Source organism: Vespa mandarinia, chromosome 1, assembly GCF_050613455.1.
Source record: "Vespa mandarinia isolate Hongniang chromosome 1, ASM5061345v1, whole genome shotgun sequence".
Classification (NCBI taxonomy): Eukaryota; Metazoa; Arthropoda; class Insecta; order Hymenoptera; family Vespidae; genus Vespa; species Vespa mandarinia.
This window is the reverse complement of record NC_140810.1, coordinates 8,216,861-8,238,945: the sequence shown is the minus strand read 5'-3', so window position 1 is coordinate 8,238,945 and position 22,085 is coordinate 8,216,861. Positions and strand designations below refer to the sequence as shown.

The window sequence follows — 22,085 nt, the reverse complement described above, 5'->3', positions numbered from 1 at the left end:
TGATTATTATTTCTGATGGATCGTTATTTTTTTTAATTTTTGTCAGATTAATATCTCTTTAATGTATTAATATTTTTGACAGATTATTATTACATTAACGGATTACTGTTTCCTACAAGTTACTATTTTCTGACAAATTAATGTCTCCGAAAGATTATTATTTCTGTCGGATTACTATTTTTGAAATATTGTTATTATCCTGATAGTGATCTACGATGATGATTATGTTTATCATTATTACGAAATATAGTAATAAAATATTAAATCAAATGAACTTTAGAAATGTATTTAACAGGAATTAAATGATGGAATGAGTGAATTACAAAATTAAACGTTTGTAAGTTTAAAAGGATGATACACGTATATATATAGATATAATATGGATCTAAATGGTCCCTTTCCTTTTGATCGAAGAGAAATTTGTCGATATGTAAATGATACATGATTTCTCTACTTTTCTCTTCTTCCTTTACCCTCCCGCCACTTCAATCTATCTGTCTCTTGTTACCACGGTGATCATAAACCACCATTGTTGAAGCAGTCGACACGTTACGTACATTTACCCACTATGGAAGCTTCACGGTCGAGTGGGTGCGACGACGATTACAAGGCGAGAAACCACAACGGTTTTCAACTGCAGTCGTTTCTCTTTGTTATTATGAAAACCACGGGTGACGTAAACGCGCCGGATTTGCCAGAACTCTCGTACACGCATAGAGGATACGCATACACAAACAATTAAACCCCCTACTTCCTCTCGTTGTTTTTTCTTGTCAAAAACAAAGAACGTTTGATTTACGTTAGCAAATCTCTCCCCTCGATTCTATTTCCCTTCCCTTTGTACCTCTCCCTTCCTTCCTTCCTTCCTTTCTTCCTCCCATCCTCCTTCTTTCTTTATCTACTCCACACCCGCTTTACTCTTACTCGTCTCTTTTTTTTTTCAAGCTTTTATTCAACTAAAATATTTAACCTTCTGTTTTACGAAGTTACATGCTATCGTGATAACACTAGTTTTACTCTTATGATAAATTTCAAACACTCGTGAATCATTTCTTTATTTTTAATAAAACAAATTGAAATTGAAAATAGTTTTATTTTATAATTGCTTTCGATTTATACACGTGCGATATTTAAATATACATATGTACTCGTACAAATATGGATGAGATATCCAAGATATAAGAAAAACGTTAATGTACTAAAAAAATAAATCATATCGCAAGGGAATTAAGAATATCCTAAGAAGATACGAATTGCGATAAATTGTTACTAGAAGAAAATCAGGATAGAAAAAAGGAAGAAAAGAAAAAAAAATAAAGAAAAGAAGAAAATCGTAACAAAGGATGAGTTAGCCATGAGACTTACCGGTAGGTGGTACGAAGGCAAAGAGGACCTTCCAGAAGATAGTGATAGAGTGCATGAGATAATCGGCTGGTGTTGGAGATGAGGACTCTCCTCCTCCTCCACTTCCTCCTCCTTCCGCATCGTCCTCTTCGTCGCCACCACTGACAGTTAATGCTTCCGTAAACTGTTCCTTCCAGGAGCTCGTCCCTGTAAGTCATATTTCAGGATTTCTACGAGTATCTTTTCCGGACGACTACATATGTACGTAAGCTTACGTACTCCTCGACAGTAGCCGAGTAAAAGCCACTGGTAAAACCACCCCTTGGGATAGAGCCTGAATTACGACCACGATGCGACAGGGTATCAAGGGCTTCGAAAATGTCTTTTTAACGCGAGAATTCGACTCAACTATTTTTTTCGAGAGCGATCGAGAAATCGAGAAATAGGGAGAATGAAAGAGAGAGAGAGAGAGAGATTGAGAGAGAAAGAGAGATAGATAAATAGGTAGATAGATAGATAGAGAGAGAGAGAGATAAACGGATAAGTAGATAGGTAGATAGATACAGAGAGAGAGAGATAAACGGATAAGTAGATAGGTAGATAGATAGAAAGAAAAAGATTGAGAAAGAGAGAGAGGTAGATAGATAGAAAAATAAAGATTGAGAGAGAGAGAGAGAGAGAGAGAGAGAGAGAGAGAAGTAGATAGATAGACAGATAGGTAGATAAATAAAAAGAGAGAGCTAGAGAAAGAGAGAGCCAAAGTTTGGTCAATTTTCTAACCCTGCTAGGATACACCAATCCATTTTTTCTCCCCCCTCTTCAGTATCTCGTATCTGAAGAGGGCCTCGCTGTTAAGAGTTACGTGAAATCGAACTATTCAAGAAGCGATAGATACGTCTACGTATCCTGGGAGATACGTTCGAAGATACCGCATTGCAATGCATTTCCAGATTATTTGCATATCGTTCTATAAACCAGTCGTAATATAGCCTCGAGAATTCAAGATTTTCAAAAATGTTAAGGGATTCAGGGACTAATCTTGTCTCTTTAGTAAATGATCAATGTTTCCATTTTCATCTTTGTTCTAATATATAAAGCCTGTTTCTTGAATAACATGAGTTAATAATAAAGTTGTTCTTCCTTTGTTCCCTTTCTCTTTCTCTCTTTTTCTTTCTCTATTTCTGGTTCTTTATCATGTTCATATTTTTCTCAATTGAAAAATCCTTTCATTCTCGTAGTTTCGTTGAATCATTTTAGTCTATAAATATTAAAGGATAGAAAAAAAAGAAAAAAAAAGAGAAAGAGGTTGTAACGCTTGGCGAAAGGAAAGTGGCCAATATTTGGTTTATCGGAGCTTTTACTCGACATTCTGCGTTGAAAAAAAATATAATTTGTTTGCCAAAAGGGAGAAATGTAAAAGAGGAAAAAAGAAAAATTGAAACTGGTGAATGAGTAACGAGTTGCATAAACTCTTAGTAATGGGATGCTAACGCACTTTCTCTCTCTCTCTCTCTCTCTCTCTCTCTCTCTCTCTCAAATAAGAGACAAATGGAGAGAGAGAGAGAGAGAGAGTGAGAGATTGAATGTGTACAAATACAGGCTAAAGCGTATAAATTATGTGTTGGTTTGTTGTTTGATGAAAGCTTTCTACTTCGAATAATGATTCCACGTTCAACTCAAAAAAAAAAAAAAAAAAGAAAAAAGAAAAATTATTTTCACGACGCTTACTCCACACCTTTAGGGCCTTTAACAGGTTCTCGTAGTTTTAATTGTCTCGTTAAAAGAATGGCCATTGCTACCATTTAAGCCCGTCACTTTGTTGTAGAGAAGGGGAAAAAAAAAGAAAAAAGAAAAAAAAAGAAAAGGAAACAGAAAGAAAACATTTAAAGTATAATGAGAAGTATAACGCGTATGGTCTTTAAATGAATAAAGGATTCGTAAGGGAAACAATAGTGTATTATATCGATATACTCGTATATACTCTTATTCGATAAACGAAACGTACGGAAAACTATTTCATGGAGCACCAGTAAATCCCTAATGCCATGAAAAGAAAAGGAGACCTCTCAAGGCCATTCTTGATAATCGACGTCGCTTTGCGGAAGACTCGCTATCGAATTGCCTTATTATACTGGTGTGTCTTTTGTTCGTCGATTCTAGTTTCGACCCATTCTCTCTCTCTCTCTCTCTCTCTCTCTTTCTCTTTCTCTTTCTCTTTCTCTTTCTCTTTCTCTTTCTTTTTCTCTTTCTTTTTCCCTTTCTCTCTACCTTAACCACCCTCACTCTTTGTGAAAGCAATCATTTCAGCTGCTCTCCTTCCTTCCTTCCTACCTATTTACCTACCTATCTTCCTTCTTTCCACTTGAAAGCGTTTGACTTTTGGTCGTCCGATTAAAAAGTTCACGAGAGTGTTCAAATTATTCGAATTTCGCATTATTTCACAAGTCGCTATATGTCCTTTAGTAAACGATATTAACACGTTCCAAATTAAAATTTCATCAATTTTTTTTTTTTTTAAATTAATATTTCGAATCGCGACAAAAAGATTTCGATGATCAATTTTAAAACGTTACATATTCAATTCGTTTAAAAATCATTGAATCATCTCGAAATGTAATTTCACGCAATGTCAAATAAATAATATATAAGTAATGTATATTGAATGCAATCGATTTATTTATTTACAACTCGTGAAAAAAAAAAATATTAACTTCTATATTATTTTGCATTCATAATATTTTAATAATAAGTAATAATTATTATAGTTGTCGTGATAATAAACATGATACTACGCACAATGCTGGTTCGTTTAAAAGACATAAAATGCACTAACGCGATTCAAACTGAAAACATATATCCACGAAGAAATACAAAGAGCCATTATTCTGAAAACATGTAACATAACGAAAACATTTCTCAATGCAGAAGAGTGAGATTAAACTTGGCAGGGATGAGATTAAACATCGTCTGATCGGTTCAACGACCCAAGAAACAGAAGACTAAAAAACGAAAAAATGAAAAAAGTAATAATAATGAAAACAAAATAAATAAATAAATAAATAAATAAATAATAATAATAATAATAATAATAATAATAATAATAACTTTTAATTAAATTTGTTTTTCTCATAAGTTTCTAAACAGCGAAGGATAATAAAGTTTCAACAACGACAGTCATCATCATCAACATGATGGCTTTAAAGGATTAATGACTCTTGTGAACTGTAATTTCTAGAACGATGATGAATCATTTCCTTTTTCTAAGTACTTACTTACTGTTCAAACTACTTGTTCATTTAAAACTTTCGTTTTTTCTCTCTCTTTTTTCTTCTATTTTTTCCTTTCTCTTTTTTTTTATTTTTTTTACAGAAATCACGTAGAGTCACGTAAGTTATCGTCGATAGAATTACCTTAGAAGTTTAATATCTGCTTCCTGAATACATCAACCATTTTATCACGAAAAGTTCAATGAATTATTAAATACTTTACGTGTACTTCAACATTTAGAAGAAACATGAAATTTCGTTGATTTAATTTGCCCCGATTAAATAAACTCGTCTTCATGCTCTTCAATAAACATTTGAAATTTCTCTATCCTTTAAGATCATAACTATAAAAGAAATGATATCAGTTACGAGCTACGAAGTTTCACTACTTCAAGTATATAAGAGTATATATATGTTACAATATACGACGTTATGTTTTTGGCATAAATCCAAAGAAAAAAAAAAAAGAGGAAAAGAAAAAGAAAAAGAAAATAAATTGACAATTGGAAAGTATTCAATTGCATTTAGAAAAAGAAAGAAAATGTATGACTTACCGAGCAATATCGAAGCGTTCGCCCTCTGAACGAGTTTATCTACGGTATTTTTGAACTCCTTTGATTCTTTAATTCTTATTTGCGCTTTAGACACTTCACCCAGTTTTGGTTTACCCAGGAGTGCCATTTTTTCTTCTTCCGTTCTTTCTTCGGGTTGTTTCAATTCCGCGGCTACGGCGATTCCTGCTTCGGCTAAAATCAAAAAATCACGTATCGCTGCTTCAATAGAGTTGAAAACTGTACATCCATTGTTCTTTTTAAATGACTCGATATGTGATCATTCGAAAGAAATAGAATAGATCTTTTTCAGAAGTTACCAATAGTATCGAGCAATTTTTTTGAAAACTATGAAACAAAAAAGAAAAAGAAGAGAAAAAAATCAATCAGCCTTTTCGATTCTCCGTCTGACCACATACCGAGCTATACTACTCGCAGCGATTCGTATGTAACTCGACTATACTACTTGTGTATATGTATGTGCGTGCATGCGTGTGTGTATATATATATAATATAAATGTAAACTGTAGTATAACCGATCGCCTACATCGTTGTGAAAGATCGAAAGCCGGAGCTTTAAATCGATTCTATGGTTATGTTACGCTACGGAAATAGCAACTGTTATTTCTACGATCAACTTTATTTACACGTCTTCCTGTACTAGGAATATGTAGACAATTTAATACGTAAGTAACTATATCTATATAATGTCTGTGTGTGTGTCTGTATGTATATATACATATGTATGAATGTATATGTATGTATAAGTATATATATATATGTATGTATGTATATATATACATATACACATGGGTATATAACTAAAAAACATAATACATTCTCTAAATATCCATTGTAAGATTTTAATCATAATTTATCATAACGATTTATTCAAAAGCATTTAATTAAAATAGAGATAATCTGTGGGATGAATTTTTTCTTTTTTTCTGACTTATATGGTCGATTAAACGATAGTAGATAATAAAAAATTCTTAAGACCTTCTCCATAAAAGATGTTGTGTTTTAATCTAAATGCTTTAAAAATATCGAGGCGTGGGGAATAAAAAATAAAAAAAAAAAATAATCAATAAATAAATAAAACGTTCTTCACATTTCGATATAAAACTGTTGATATTAGTTTCTCCAATTTTCACGATTTCCTGTAATTTGAGGAAGATTGTAGTAACTCGATAGTAAGTCGTTCCTGTCTGCGATAAACAGTATACATCAGGATATTACTCTTCAACGTGGGTAACGCTTTACGTCCGTAATAAATATTCGAAAGGATTGCTTCCTCAGATATACATATATATATATACATATATATGTCCCATATATATATATATGTGGGACGTAAAAGGCACACGATATGGATATTAAAAACCTACTATTTTTTCCGGCATTTTTCTACTCCTTTTTCTATCGACATAAACAAAACGAAGAAATTTAATCGATTTTTTTCTTCTCTCCGGTAAAATATAAAATGTCAAAAAAACGGGAAAAATAATATAATGCATAAACGAGATTTCCTATCGATAAGCAAATACTTGACGTATAACGTTCCTTTTTCATATTTTTCTTTGACTAAAGTTATTTAAAAAGAAATATGTTTATTAGAATCTACGTTCTCTAATCCAACGAACGAATGAACGATATATATATATATGTATATATATATATATATATGATAAATATATATATGATATATATATATATATATCATATATATATGATATATATATATATATAATATATATATCATATAATATATGATATATATATATCATATGATGTATATATGATATATGATATATATATAATATATATAAAATATATATATATATAGAGAAAGAGAGACGAAAAGTTTTGAAATGGTTTGAAAAGTTTAAGTGACTTCTCGATGTTATTACGCGCTAGAAAAGTACGCAGAGAGAAGTCGACGCTGCGTTCAGAAGCGACCGTATATTTTTTAGTTCTCAGCGGAAGTTACGAGACTGTGGAAAAGTCTTTTCTCGTTGTACGTAAACTCGAAAATGAATGTATCTTAAGTACTTTACGTGGAATCGCTTAGACATTCTACATTTTTCTTCATGAAATATTTATAACAATCGAACTCGACTCTTTTTCCTCTTCTTTACTAGACCAAAAATTTCAATTCAACGAGAAAGAGAAAGAGGGAGAGAGAGAGAGAGAGAGAGAGAGAGAGAGAGAGACATCGTTCGTCGAGTAATTATTTTTTTTTAGACTCGTATCACTCTATATCCTATATTTCTGGATAAGGTTTAACAAGAGTACCTCCCTTTCTTTGAAAAAACTTTATTCAAGGAAATTAAGTTTATTTAGTTGATGCGTTTTATTGTGAAGAAACTTCTTCTTCTTCTTCTTCTTCTTCTTCTTCTTCTTTTTCTTTTTTTTTCTTTTTCTTCTGTACGATTAGAAAGAAAGAAAAAATTATAAAGAACAATAAAAATTATGTCTACAGAACGAAGAAACTTCGATGAAAGTACATACATAGAAAGTTTCTTTGTATACGGGGATATATTTCTTAGTATAGTTACTTTGGCAAACTCTCATCGTTGGATGTTTAATAAAGGCCGATATAGGCATAGAGTTTAAGGAAATTCATACGTACGCTTCCACTTTCTGCGGTTAAGTAATTAAACTCCTCTTTTGAGATAGAGTTATCTTGCTTGGCTTATGTATAATATCAGCTGAAAGCTTTGTAGTCATTTAACAATATGACTAGACCATTTTTCTCTTTAACATTGAATTTAAAATTATTTGTTTAATTGTAATAATCTATTATTGTAGATATTATAATTGTTACGATAATTTTGAAAGAGGAAAATTAAACTAAATCGATAAATAACGAAACCAATATAGCAACGCGAATAACGTTTGCCCCGTATCTATCGGGAAATGTAATTACCTGCATTTACTCCTCTCAAACCCACTCAATCACCCTTTTCTCACCGTTCTTCTTTAGCAGCCGGTCATTTTCGTCGACACAGGATTGACATTGAAAAACAAAACTAATTTCCAAACCTAATGGACTCGTCTCGCTTTGTTACGAACCGAATCGATTAGCAAATTTCCCTTTACTTTATCGAATCGCTCAATTTTTTTTCAATATTATTTAAACTCTTTTCTTTTTTATCATTCGTCGTTGACTTAATATCAACGATAATTATTTTTCGTTATAGAAATATACTTGAAATATCAGATATACATATAACTTTAATAAGGAAATACTTCTTAATTACAAAATGAAAATTTTAACTTTTATCAATAATATTTTCTACTTGTATTTAAAGCGTCTACATTTCTACGATATTTCCACCATATGTATGTTTGAAACTCAAGAAAATTAATTTGCTTGGTTTGCATTTGGTTTTGGATCACTAGCGGTTGTGGTCAACAAATTTTATCAAATCGATATTGGTATATATGTGTACATATGTATATATAATATATGTAGCATAGGTGAAACGGCGAACGGAATGAAGATTAACCACACTTTTAATATGGAAATTATAGAGATGGTGAACATTTATATGATTTATTTGAAGAGAATTTCTATTTTTTATGTCGACTTTTAGTCAGATTTAATATTTCACAAAAACGTGCATTAATCAAAATATAGGAAATGAACTTTAGTAGAAAGATTTCCTGTCAGAGTAAAAGGAAATGGAAGTGGTTAAGTTAGAATTTTCTTTCTCTTCAGGAGGAACAAACTTCTCGTGGAATTTATTTTTTTGTCGTGATATAAGGAAGGCGGGTCAGGGGCGGGGATGGGACGGGAAGGAGAGACGTGAAGCAAAATTCTTTTACATAAATTTCCGCGAGACTAATAAGAAAACGAATTAGTTTGACCGTAATTCTCTTAACTATTACTATAGTTCTTTTCTAAACGAACTTCCGTCGTACGCTAAAACTTTACTGAGCAGAACGTTTTACGAGAAGAATTTGATGTGACAACGTTGACGTCCATCGTCACGTTTATCTATCTCTTCTTATATTTTCCCCCATATAATCCATATTACCTAATATCTAATTAAATTAAAAGTAATTGCATTGAGCATTTATGTCTTTGTTTTTCATTCGAGGAACAATGATAAAAAAATAAAAAATAAAAAATAAAAATAAAAAAGAAAGACAAATATTTGTTCCTTTAGAGAGAGAGAGAAAGAGAGAGAAAGAGAGAGAGAGAGAGAGAGAAAGAGAGAGAAAGAAAGAGAGAACTTTTAGAATTACTGTGGAATACAAAACGGTAAAGTAAGTATAACGTAAACAGAAAGAGCGATAGATTTTAAGAGACAACTGTTGTTATGATGTAAGCGTTCAGTAATATATGTACTGAAAACATTCACAATTTTCCGAGCTAGCATATTATTACTTTTCTCTCGTATACTATGTTCTATATAGGAGATAAAAAAAATGTATGAAAATCGAATGAGATAAATGTCGGACGTCGTGGTGTATAGATTATAAACAAAACGTTTCTCAATCTTTTTATTGTACTATTATCAATAAATTCCTTTCATAATGATCAAATTGGCTAAAAACGTTTATAATAAATAATTTTTAAGAATCTAATAGACCGAAGTCGTATATTATTTTAAAGATACGACTTGTTACTACGATATTATCGCGAATTTGCAAAAACATTTTACTATAACTTAATAGAAACTTTTTTTACAAGTTTTTCGACTAAAATTTTAGACGGACTGTCACTCGTAGCTTGAGAAACGATATTATAAACTATATAAAGGACAAATTTTATTACGAAAAAGAAAGTTTAAATTGATATTTCGATATTACGAAAAGATATGGATTTATATTATAGATCAAATTTGACATAAATCTTATAATCTCTAATATGTTAGCAGATCTATAAATCTTTATATCTGTGTATACATACATGTAGATTTAAAGATTTATATATTTCTACATCTATATATCAATAGATTATATAATCTATGTCATTTGATTTGTAACCTATTCGATATACATTGACATAATATTACCTAAGCCGCAACGTATAAGCGATTTAAATGATTTTCTCGATAAATTATATATCTAAAACACAGATAGAACGTCCATCCTAAGCAACCTTGAAAAACCTTCATTCTTAATATCACAAACGACATATAATCTGTTTGACAAGGAAAACGATGCTTCGTTCGTACTTCGACTATTACTTTGTTATAAATAATTTTTAAAAGAAAATGGTTGGAAAGGTGATAAAGGAAATGGTATAACATAATAGATAATTCTAACGTAAGATATAAATATACACGTATAACATTTATGTACATAGTACGTTGTTATTACCATTTACATACACACACACACACACATCAATACAAGATATATTAGTATCTATCTTTTCTACGAAGCGAATGGTAACTCTTAGAGGTGAAATGTCGAGTTTTCAAAGCGTCTATAATTCAAACGGAACAGAAGGCAGACCTCCTTTTGCTCTATACATAGTTAGCTATATATATACACATACGTACATACCTATGTGTATTTCGAAAGAAGCTCTATCCCCTGTTTGGTATTATAGCAAAGCGACTTTAGAGTACGATTCGAAAGCTTTACAATCCGCAATCGGCAATCTGACAAGGCCAATGATATATTCGCATGGTTCTTGCTAAAGTTCAATGTTTCGATCAATCTGAAAGAGACGCAAACTTGCTTCGAAAGCACCGAACTGTCGTCGTTAAGCTTAAACTGTTCTAGATCGATCATCCAATTTCGTATGTGCATCGACAAAAATGTAAAAATTTTATAAGAACAAACTCTCTTTGAATTTTGACCATTATATTCACGTTTTCTTTTCCTTTCCTTTATCTTTTTTTTTTGGTTTGTATCGAAAAAGGTCAATTTAAAAAAACATAGATATCGATATACATACAAAATACACACACACACACATACATATGTATCTACAATTTTTTAAATATTCAATGATCATATGATCTTGCATGTAGAAATGTTTGCGCGAAGTTACAAAGATATAAGTTTGATTTCAACGAATTTTACAGCATAGAAATATCGTCGTTCAACTTTGACTATTCGGTCTCTCCTCGATCGATCATTTAATATCGTAAGTGCATCATAAAAGTACGTACGCTATCGATGAAATGTAAATAAATTTTATAAGAACAAACTCTCTTGAACTTTAATCATGAAATTTACATTTTTCTTTTGTATCGATAAAGACCGATGTAAAAGACATAGATGTCGATATATTATATGTATGTATGTATGTATAGGTATTCACAATTTTTAAAATATTCAATGATCAAATAATCTTCCACGGATGAAATGTTCGCGTGATAATTACAAAAATGTAAGTTTGATTTCAACGTATTCTCTTACTTAGCACCGAATTGTCATTTTTAATCTTTGACTGTTTGGTCTTTCCTCAATCGATCACTTAATTTCGTAAGTGCATCGTATAAGTAAGTTCATCAACTAAATGTAAAAATTTTATAAGAAAAAACTCCCTTTAATTTTAGACCATGAAATAGACGTTCTTTTTCTGTATCGGATAAAATATCGATATATGAGCCGTTTTTCACAAATCAATTCGATTACTTTTTGAATTTTTAAAAAAAGTTAAGTGTCGAAAGCATTTAATGAAGTCCTCTTTATATTCATAATAAATTTTCATTATTTAATACTAATAAATGGAAAAATTTTTTTCGGCCATTGAATAAAAAATAATTTATTTCAGTAATAAAAATTATTCCAAGGACTATTTTATCTTATTCACTTTATAAAATCGTTAAATGAAACCTACATTTGCATTTATATTAACATTCTATAACATTTATTTGAATTTATATTTTAAAGAGAATTTTAAATAGCAATTTATATCATTTCATTACATTTCTCCCACTTTTTGTTTTATGAAGTTAATCGATTTGCCAAATGAGCGGTTCGTATAGAATTGTGGAACAATTTTTAAAATATTCTATTATTACACGATTTTGCATGATTGAAAATATTTATGTCGGATTAGTAAAATGTAAATATGATTTTAATGAGTTCTTGATTTTAATGTAAATGAGATAAAAGTGGTAACTTTGTGTTTATGTACATATGTTGATGCTAGAACAAAGAAGGGAAAGAGAAAGAAAAAGAGAAAGAGAGATAGATAGATAGATAGATAGAGAAAGAAAGAGAGGCATAAAAGCGAAGCTCTGGCGCTATTCTTTCAAACGTTTCAATGAAGTGTAGAAGAGCAACGGGTATGGTACAATGTAAATTCTTCATCTTTGTTATCACTCTATATCTATCTCTATCTATCTCTATATCTTTTTTATCTTCTTCTATCTCTCGACAGTTTCATCGGTCTTTAAACCGTAGTAAAAAATATCTCGTCGAAACGGCAACGGAATTTGTTCCTTCGACAAAGAAGACAACTACCATGTCAGAATTCAATCCTCAAGAGAGATAGAGAAATTGTATATCGTACTATAGTATAGTAGAACTTTCGCTATTAGATCGTAACCTTTCTTTGTCATGTTTTTCTTTTTGTTCTTTTTTTTTTTCTATATCTCGTCAAACGAAGTACATTCAATGAAATGGTAATACGAGTAAATACAATAGAGAAGTTGCCCTCCTTTTACATCTTCTTCGTAAGAATATTAGTTACTACAAGTTACTACAGTAATAATTCTCAATTAACTCATTTTTTGAGAACGAAGAACGTGGACTCTCTGTGGACAACGTTTTCTTAACGAAGAACTATTATAGTAACTATACACCATTTGGATTATTGAAAGTTGTATACAAAATACTTAAGTTTCTAGAGAAAATATAAACGATTATGATCGTTTGGAATTTTTAATTATCGATATAAATAAAAATGTATTATAATTTAAAGCAATGTTACCAATATTAAAATAAATATATATGATTAAATCCGTAGTTAAAGGTATCGAAGCACCGATGGCTAATTTCGTTCAAGTTCATACATTTTCGCGACAAAATCGTCCGTAGAGGCGATACCCGTTATACGGCCAGTTCCATCGTAGCTATAGGGTTAAATTTAAACGTCAACTCGACACGAACGTTCTTATTAAAATTAGAAAACTCGGTCGTTTCTCAAAATACTATACCTTTACCCCTTTTTCCATTCCGTTCGTCTTTAACGAGCCGTTTTTTTTTGAGACATTTCTTTTTAAATATCTTGATATCAGTGCACATTCAACGTTTAAGAAAAAAAAAAAAAAAAAAAAGAAGGAACGTATAAAGTGATTCAATAATTTTTTTTTACTATACTGTTCACTTTAAGTTGCAATTTAAAACGCCTTCTCCTAATTACCCAAAGCCCTCCTTCCTTCCATCATTTTTGCATTTCCTTTTCTTTAAACGACTTTGTGATAATTGCAAAAGAAGGTATCCCCTTTTTTACCACGAACCAATTACCTCTTTTAACGAGATCTACGAGATCGCGTTTATAACGAGACATCTTTTGCTAAGTCAGACGAGGCGATGTTTTCAAAGGGAAGTTGAAGAGAAAGAAAAATGTACGAGACGTGTAAGAGCAACAAAGTGGCTTGGTACGTTTATATAATTTTTAACTATTATCACGAAGAAGTAAGAATATAATCTTATTGTTGTTCTATAAACATACATCGCTTTACATATATCGCTTTAATTGGAAAGAATACATGGTAAGATTATCAACTGTTAAAAAATATTTCTATCGAGTGTTTTTACGATCTTCAAATTTATTTTTTCAATGTAGGAAAAAGATAAGGTGGAAGAAAGATTAAATATATCCATTCGTGTCGAATCGTAAATAGATTAAGGCAAAAGAGAAAAACAGAAAATTAGAAAATAAGGATATAGTAAGGAGAGTCTCTCTCAGGTTTCAACGTTCCTGTACAAATGTCGAGAATTTCTTCATCCTTTCAGTAGTATCGGGCGCGCGCATGAACACACCTATTTTAGCTCTCAGCAAGGGATTACGTTCTTCGCACTGTATTGCAGATTAGTTTAAAACAAATTGTCCTGCCATCTGGTTTGTCATTGAAAGCCTGGTACCATAGCGTTCGCAATGTGAATCCGCGCTTTAGGTAAATTGAATTTACCGCTTTTATTCTGTTTTCTCTTTTCCCTTTTTCTTTTCTTTTCTCTTCTTTTTTCTTTTCCCTTTTCTTTTTTTTCCAGATTTATCCTTTTACATTTGATTATGTTCGTCCACATTCTAAAAAAAAAAAAAAAAGAAAAAAGAGAAAGGAACATGTTCACAGTTTACTAAATATTAAAAATTTCATCAGACTAAAATAAGATCTAATTGACACGAACATCTTTATTATTGGACGTAAAAAACAGGGAAAAAAAAAAAAGAAGAAAGAAAATTTTTATCATATCGTCCGTTAGAGATGAAAGTTTATAATGGAATACGAAACGTCACAGTCTCATTTGGATCATACAAAAGGATTAGATGGACTTCAGAATCATTGATGGATTTTGAAAATTCTTTGCAAAAGGTAATTTAGAAGTTGGAAGTTTACAAGGATAAAGCTGGCGGTTGATATTATCGTGTCGAGGACGTACCGCAAGGAGGTCAACCGGGAATTGGTTCCATGGAAGCGGATAGGAATCTACGGTACTGGAGGGAGGAACTCAATCATACGATTTACGTAGACCTGACCTTTATCTATGATCGTTTCGAGCCTTAACAATTTTACAGAAAATGCCATCGTTAAAAGCGTCATGGTTACCAATAATCACTCAAGCAAAATCGATCAATTCGTTTTTGATCACGAGATGTTTTATTTTTCTACACTAATCCTATTTATTATTTTATTTTAAATCATTATAGATGATACAATATATATATATATATATATTTATATTTATATTTATATTTATATTTATATTTATATAGAATATAAATATATATATATTAATTTATTAATGTATATTAATTTCTAAAATAAACTATTGTAGTAAATTTTCATCCTCAGTACTCTTAATGTAATTTTCTTTTATGTTACCTTTTAAGAATTAATTGACATAATATAAATTTGTCGATATATATATATATATATATATATATATATATATATATATATACATTAATATTGATGTACATTAAAGTCTTGTTAAAGTACAAGGAAAAAGTATTTAAGTCCTGCTTTTACGAACACAGGGAAGGATACTTCAAATTGAGAGAATGGAAACAAACTTAACTTTTAAAATATTAGAAACTTTCCCGTAAACTACAAAAAGCTTGAAGAACCTGTAATATCGAAAGTTTTCTTTATACTCTCTTTTCGTATTTATCTCTTTTCTTTACTACAAAAATAGAATTACTAATCTCCACGTTCGTTGGATTTGTTTATTAACTTTCTATGAGGGATAGTATATTTTAACATTTGTTCTCTTTTAAATTTGACTTTTATCTCGAATGAGAAAAAAGATAAAAGGAGGATATAGGTTTTCTTTCAGAATTACAAAGTTTTTATTTTATAAAATATTGAATTGATTCCTTAAAGGAATGATTGAAATTTTATTTTCAGGATAAAAAACGCACAAATTACAAAATGGGTAAAAAGATCCTAGGTGGTTATTTATGATAATTATGATAATTGATTAGAAAAATAAAATATTCGTTTAGAATTTCACTGACGATAGTATCACCGTGATTATTTTATACTATCTTTCGAGAATTAATTAATGTCATTTTTCTAATTGATTTCTCTCAAATAAAATGTTTAAGATTAAATTTTTCATCCGTAATATAATTATTGTGATTTTTTTAATGCTACCTTTTGAAACTAATTAAAATAATATTCTAATTGATTTCACAAATAAAACATTCAAATAAAATTTTCATCGGTGACAAACATGATTTATTTTGTTTCCCTTTTTAAGGTTTAATAAAGGGCAAATAAGATACTTACCATTAATAGGTAATTAGTATCAGAAACTCTCTCATGAAAGTTTTACGAGGGAGTTCTCTCCTTTCGAAGTACTCGTTTGGTTGATTTCTTTTTTTTTCTTTTTTTCCTTTTTCCACGTTTCGCAAAAGTATTCTAGTTTTAAAGACATTTGGGCTCTGAGGTTAGGTTATAAGAAAAGACGCATACACGTGCGTCTTATATTTCAAAAGATGGGTAAGTCGCGTTTTTACGAAGACAGAGTACGAAATAACCTGTCAGATAGATAGATAGTAAGAGAAGGAAAGAGAGGGAGAGAGAGAATAGAGCCGTGGAAGGGCGAAAGGCTTAAGGGTTATTGAAGTAGATCGAAAAAGAGAACGTGACCTAAGTGTGAAAATACATACTTCTTATTTTACGACTAGATATTATATTTTTTCGTTCTTGCGTTCCTCTATCCTTTTATTTTCTCCCTTTATTTTTTCTTTTTTATTTGTAAATAATTTCTCAAGAATCTATGTATCGCGATAAGAGTTTCTCGATTTGATAAATAAATTTACAAAATACCCAATCAGGATTTGACAAATTTCAAATTTCACGATTAAACGAAATTAGAAAAATCATAAATTTTTCTTGGATCTTGGATCGATACGAATTAATAACATTATGACGAAAAAAGAAAAAAGAGACATTTCAATAAATAAATAAATAAATAAATAAATAAATAAATATATACATATATATATGTATATAAGGTACATAACGAATGTCTGTAAATCAAGTGTTAATTACTGGTAGAAATTATGTCTCGGTTTCATTAATATTCAACGATGTTTTTCATTCGATTAACCTTCTTTGAATAACTTGGATGATCTTCGTGTTGAAACGACCCGAGTTTTATGACTTGAAACGAGTTTGAATGAAAATTTGACATAATAAAAAATGAGAACGTACAAAGGATATTGCTGTTGTGAAAATGGTTCGTCATCAGAGCGTTATTAATCGCTTTACATACACTCATTGTTTATCAACGGTCCTTTTCGGTTCTCTCTCTCTCTCTCTCTCGTTCTCTCTACTCCTTTTAACGTTCTCGTTAAGCGTTGATTTAGGTTGAGATCGAGTCCTCGAAAGTAAGGTCCATTCGTGCAAGCATCTCTTGACCCGACCTATAATACCACTTGTAATACATACAAAGATGACTAAGAAATAAATCGAGCTTTAAAAAGATCTCATCTTGAAGCTTATCACATTCTTTTGTACCAATGGCGACTTATATATATAGTATCATATTATAATATATATATATATATATATATATATAATATCGTAAGTTTTTTATTCTATTACGAATATCTTTTATTTCTTTTCCAATGAAAGTGGAAGAAGAACATCATCGAATTCGTCGGGAATTCGTTGGGAATTCGTCGAAGTAAAGTCTAAATCAGTGAGGAAATCAAAATGAATGGGATACCCGATTATATATCCTGGTATTACTACATACAAGTCCGGAAAAGCGTCCTACCAACTGGACAACTCTTTGTACGTCCCCTAGAGACCCGTGCAAATGGATGTTCTCGTGATATATGAGATTTCACGCTACGTTCTGATAACATTACCGCGATCGCCTCTAGAGATTTACCGTATTGTAGAACAACCGGATGAGTTTTCTCTCAATATGAAAGTGTATTAGCTATGTATTAGAAAATGGGACTTTCCTTAAATATATTTGACTACGCCGAAATTGAATACGCTCAAATTAGGTGTATCTTTCCTGTCATTTCTTTTTTTCCTTTCTTTTCTTTTTCCTTTTCTTTTTTTTCTTTTTCTTTTTTTCATTCGCCGTCCGTTAATCCGTGAAAGAAAAATCGAGTCACGTTTTGCGATGAGAGATTTTTCAAATAAAACGATCCATCGGTACTCGATGAGCTCTTATTTGTTCGTTGGTTACCAATCGTTAATTGATTAGATTATTTTGTCTTAAAAAAAAAAAAAAAGAAAAAAGAAGAAAAAAAGAAAAAAGAAAATGATTCAACCGAATTAGATTCACGTTCGATATCCAAAATCCTTGTGTCCAACGGATATATTTCCAATTCTTTTTTTTTTTAATTAAAAACACGATTTATCTTACGATAAGTAAAAACGTTAATTGGCAGTTCGTTCGATTTCCATTCGACAAAAAAAAAGGAAAAAAACAAGAAATGTACTTTCCAGTCCGAATATATTTTTAATAAACAAAGTCATTATTAAAAATTTTTTGTTATGAAATCACACATCTTACCCCGCTCTCTAATCTAATCCCGTTACCTAATCCCGTGCAATTACTGTGACATCGATTTGTTATAGTCTCTCCCTGGACACTGATTTAACGTCTTTCGGTATTACACCTTTCGAATGCTTTAATGTACCATCGAGCTTCACGGGAATTACTTCAATCGAATTTTTCGACAACGATTTAATTATTTCACCGATGTTACCCAAAGACTAATTGCAAGTGTTATCTTTTCGTTCGATCGTACGATCCTTATATGCGATACGTCACAAGTTACGATCATCAGTTATATCTTTTCCAGTTTCTGTTATATATTTAAAAAAGAAAAAGAAGAAAGAGAAAAGGAGAAAAATAAAAAAAAAAGAAAACAAAACAAAAATTAATGAGAAGGAAAAAAATATCGTTGTGTAATTATCAAGAAAATTTGTTGAAAATAGAGAAATCGACGTTTCGGCAATGTTTCATTCTGAAAAAGAACTCATATATTTTCCACCATGAATATGTTAGAGGTAAAAGCGAAATCCTGTTTTTATATAGAAACGGTGGGAAGCTTTTCGAGCGAAGCTTCATTGCCAATTGTTACGAGGAATCGAAAAAAAACGTACTTTTCGTATCTTCATGATTTACATTGAATACTTGTCGTTACATCTTGCGATCTTTCCTCACAGCTTTAGAAGTAGGTCTTCTTATGAGTTTCAACGCGATTCCTTCAAAAAAAGAGGAAAAAAAGAGGGATGAAGGGAAGAGAGAGAGAGAAAAAAGAAAAAGATAGAGAAAGAAAAAAGAAAAAGAGAATAAGAAAGAGACAGAGAGAGAGAAAAAGAGAGAGAGAGAGAGAGAGAAAGAGAAAAAGAGAGAGAGAGAAAAAAAAGAGAGAGATTGGCGTTTTTAAAATGTAGGTCAACGTTAGGAGTGGTTGTTTAAAAAGAGAGAAAAACTAAAGGAAATAGAAAACAAAACAAACTATGGACCTCAACGAGATTGGCAGGTTCGACATTTTCACGTTCCCAAAGAATCAAAGAAAGCTTTTCGCGAATATCTATCAAAACGTCGAATTTATTTTGTCGTATATTTGTTCGATCTTTTACTTCTTTCTCTTTTTTTTTCATTTTCAATTTTTTTCTTTTTCCCTTTTAATCGTTTTATCATGAATTTCGCAAAATACAAAAAGAATATCTGCAAGTGTAATCTTAAAAAAGTAGAAAAATCGGAACATGGATTCGAGCGATATTTGTTACTGAGTAGACAATAGAAGGGATAAAGATAAAACGTGGAACGATATTATTACTCGTTCGATTCGATGTCGAAAGTTCATTGCCAATGTCCTTCGGCCTTGGCCGGTGCGAAAAGGGTTTCTTTCTTTTTTACCCTATGCCACTCCCCGTGTTCTTTCTCTCTTTCCTGGTTTTCAGTCATTTATCACTCAAAGCCCATCCGAGTATATGCGGCACGACCTTGCAAAAATATATATGTATATATATACGTATGTATGTATATATGTATGTATTTTTATGACTCTTTGCATTACGGTTATAAAATAGGGAGACAGAGAGAGAGAGAGAGAGAGAGAGAGAGAGAGAGAGAGAGAGAGAGATAGAGGAGGCAGAAGAGGGCAAGAAAGAAAGAAAGAAAGAAAAAAAGAAAGAGGAAAGGAAAAAATATGCGTTTCTAAAATGTGGGTCAGTGGTATGGGAGGAACAGGAGGGAACAGCTGGAGACCGTGACAAAAGGGAGAAGAGGATAGGAAAGAAACGAACGATCCATTATCACGAAAGTATCAGCGTGCATGAGCAACGGGGGTTAAAGAATAGAAAAATGGAATGGGCTGGTAGGAGAAAGAAAAAAGGGAAAGAGAAAAAAAAGGGAGGGAAAAAACGGAAAGAGGATAAAAGGAAAAACGTGACCGTGGCCGTACGATAAAGAACATAATTCCTTTCCGAAGGACGAGACTAGAATCGTAATCTTCATTACTCTCGTTATTAGCGTATCCTATTCACTGCTATTTTTTTTCTCGATCGTTAAATGCTTCATCGAACCATCCAACGCCCTTTCATTATTGATTTCACATTGATGAACACCACTTTTGTTTTTATTAATTACTTGAAATCATTCTTAATTTGTTTCTTTTCATTATATATATATATATGTGAGTGTGTGTGTGTGTGTGTGTATGTGTGCATAAATTTTGTTTTTTATATTATTCATTCTTAATTTGTTATATACCTATTTGTTATATACCTATTTTTTATTCGTTATATACCTATATAATGTTATGTATATGTATGTACACGTAAGTTTCTCGAATTAAATTTTATTCTCAAATATTCTAAAAATTTATACTATAATTATAAAGTTAATTACGTAGACAACGGTATATTTATTCTCGTTTTGGCAAACGCGTTTCCCTGCTTTTTTTTCATTTATTTTTTTTCATTTATTTTTCTTTTTTTATTTTTTTTTTTTTAAAGAATAAAAATATATTTTGTTAACGCAACCGAGAACAATGTGGCAAATGCATAGCATAAAACTCGTACAAATATATAACATACATATACATTTATATACACGGATATTTAAAAAAACATACGGCTTGCATTACGAACGTGGCATATATTAAGGTATTATTATCTTATATTTAGTAACGTTTTATTGTCCTCGTAAAAAAAGTATATTAATAAATGCTCGCCTTTGAAATTGCCGGTTTTATTATCTCAACGCCATTTATTTCTTTAAACCAGTTCCCAAAGTCGAGAAAAAAACGTTCAACCTTTTAAATTTTATCTTTTATTTAATGTCACTGTTATATCATTCATTTTAGCTTTTTCTTTTTTATTATTTTTCTACATTCTATACATATTATGAACGATGAATATACATAGATACATACACAGATACGTATATATGCCTTTGTGGACACACATAGATAAATGGACGTAATAAGTATCTATGTATTTATTTTTATCTTTACATAAGTATATATGTATATTCGTATTGAAATCCATTAAACGTCGAATATTTCATCGTATTATTATTATCATCGATATTTCACTAGAAACTGGCGATACTTTTTCATTGAATATCCTTTATTGTTTTGGTCAATATTTCGAATTTCATATATCTTAGATAAATATCACGAACATACTTACAAGGATATTATATTCTTTCCTTTTTCAATATATCTAATATTTATGTATAATTATTATTATACATAAAACACCTATTTCTCTACATCTTTTTCTCTCTTCATGTCTTCTATTAATTTTTTTTTTATAATACAAAACCTTCCTATGTCGAATTTAATTCAACGTCAGATTTTGTTGTTAACCAGTTTTATATCGAGTTGTTTAATCGAGTTGTAAATATTTAATATGAATATATGTATATAAATATTTTGTAGGTGTTAAAGTATTGTAATAAAGATAAACTATTCGATACTAATCAAAATTGGTCAAATTACACACATACGCACACATACACGCAAACGCACACACATATTCGCGCCTACACGTATACATTAACACATCAGTCAGTTTTTAAATGCTTAATAGCATTTATGAAATACTTGTAGCACTTATTTATATGTGGCACTTATTAATAACATTTATGTGATTAATTTTATAACGTTTATCGTTTTCCATTCAGAAATCATTAATTAGCTTGTCATGTGTCTTAGAGTTAACTAAAGAGGTTTCAAGGTGAGACAAAGCATGAAACGCGTTTGAATAATCCTATGATGGTATGATGC

At 30.7% G+C, this 22,085-nt stretch overlaps 1 protein-coding gene across 6 annotated transcripts in view; it reads right to left on the bottom strand.

Annotated features, from left to right (window-relative positions):
- Positions 1-22,085, bottom strand: part of Calx (sodium/calcium exchanger 3) — a 79,733-nt gene that overhangs the window by 39,281 nt on the left and 18,367 nt on the right. For 2 of the 6 annotated variants that reach the window (XM_085655520.1, XM_085655531.1), the window contains exons 4-5: positions 5,165-5,380; positions 1,366-1,551 (exon numbers count right to left, since the gene is read on the bottom strand). In XM_085655520.1, coding sequence (XP_085511646.1) covers positions 1,366-1,551; positions 5,165-5,380 — 402 coding nt within the window. Of the gene's footprint in view, positions 1-1,365; positions 1,552-5,164; positions 5,384-22,085 lie in introns of all 6 variants that reach the window. The other 4 variants (XM_085655521.1, XM_085655535.1, XM_085655527.1 and 1 more) reach the window with 2 other exon arrangements.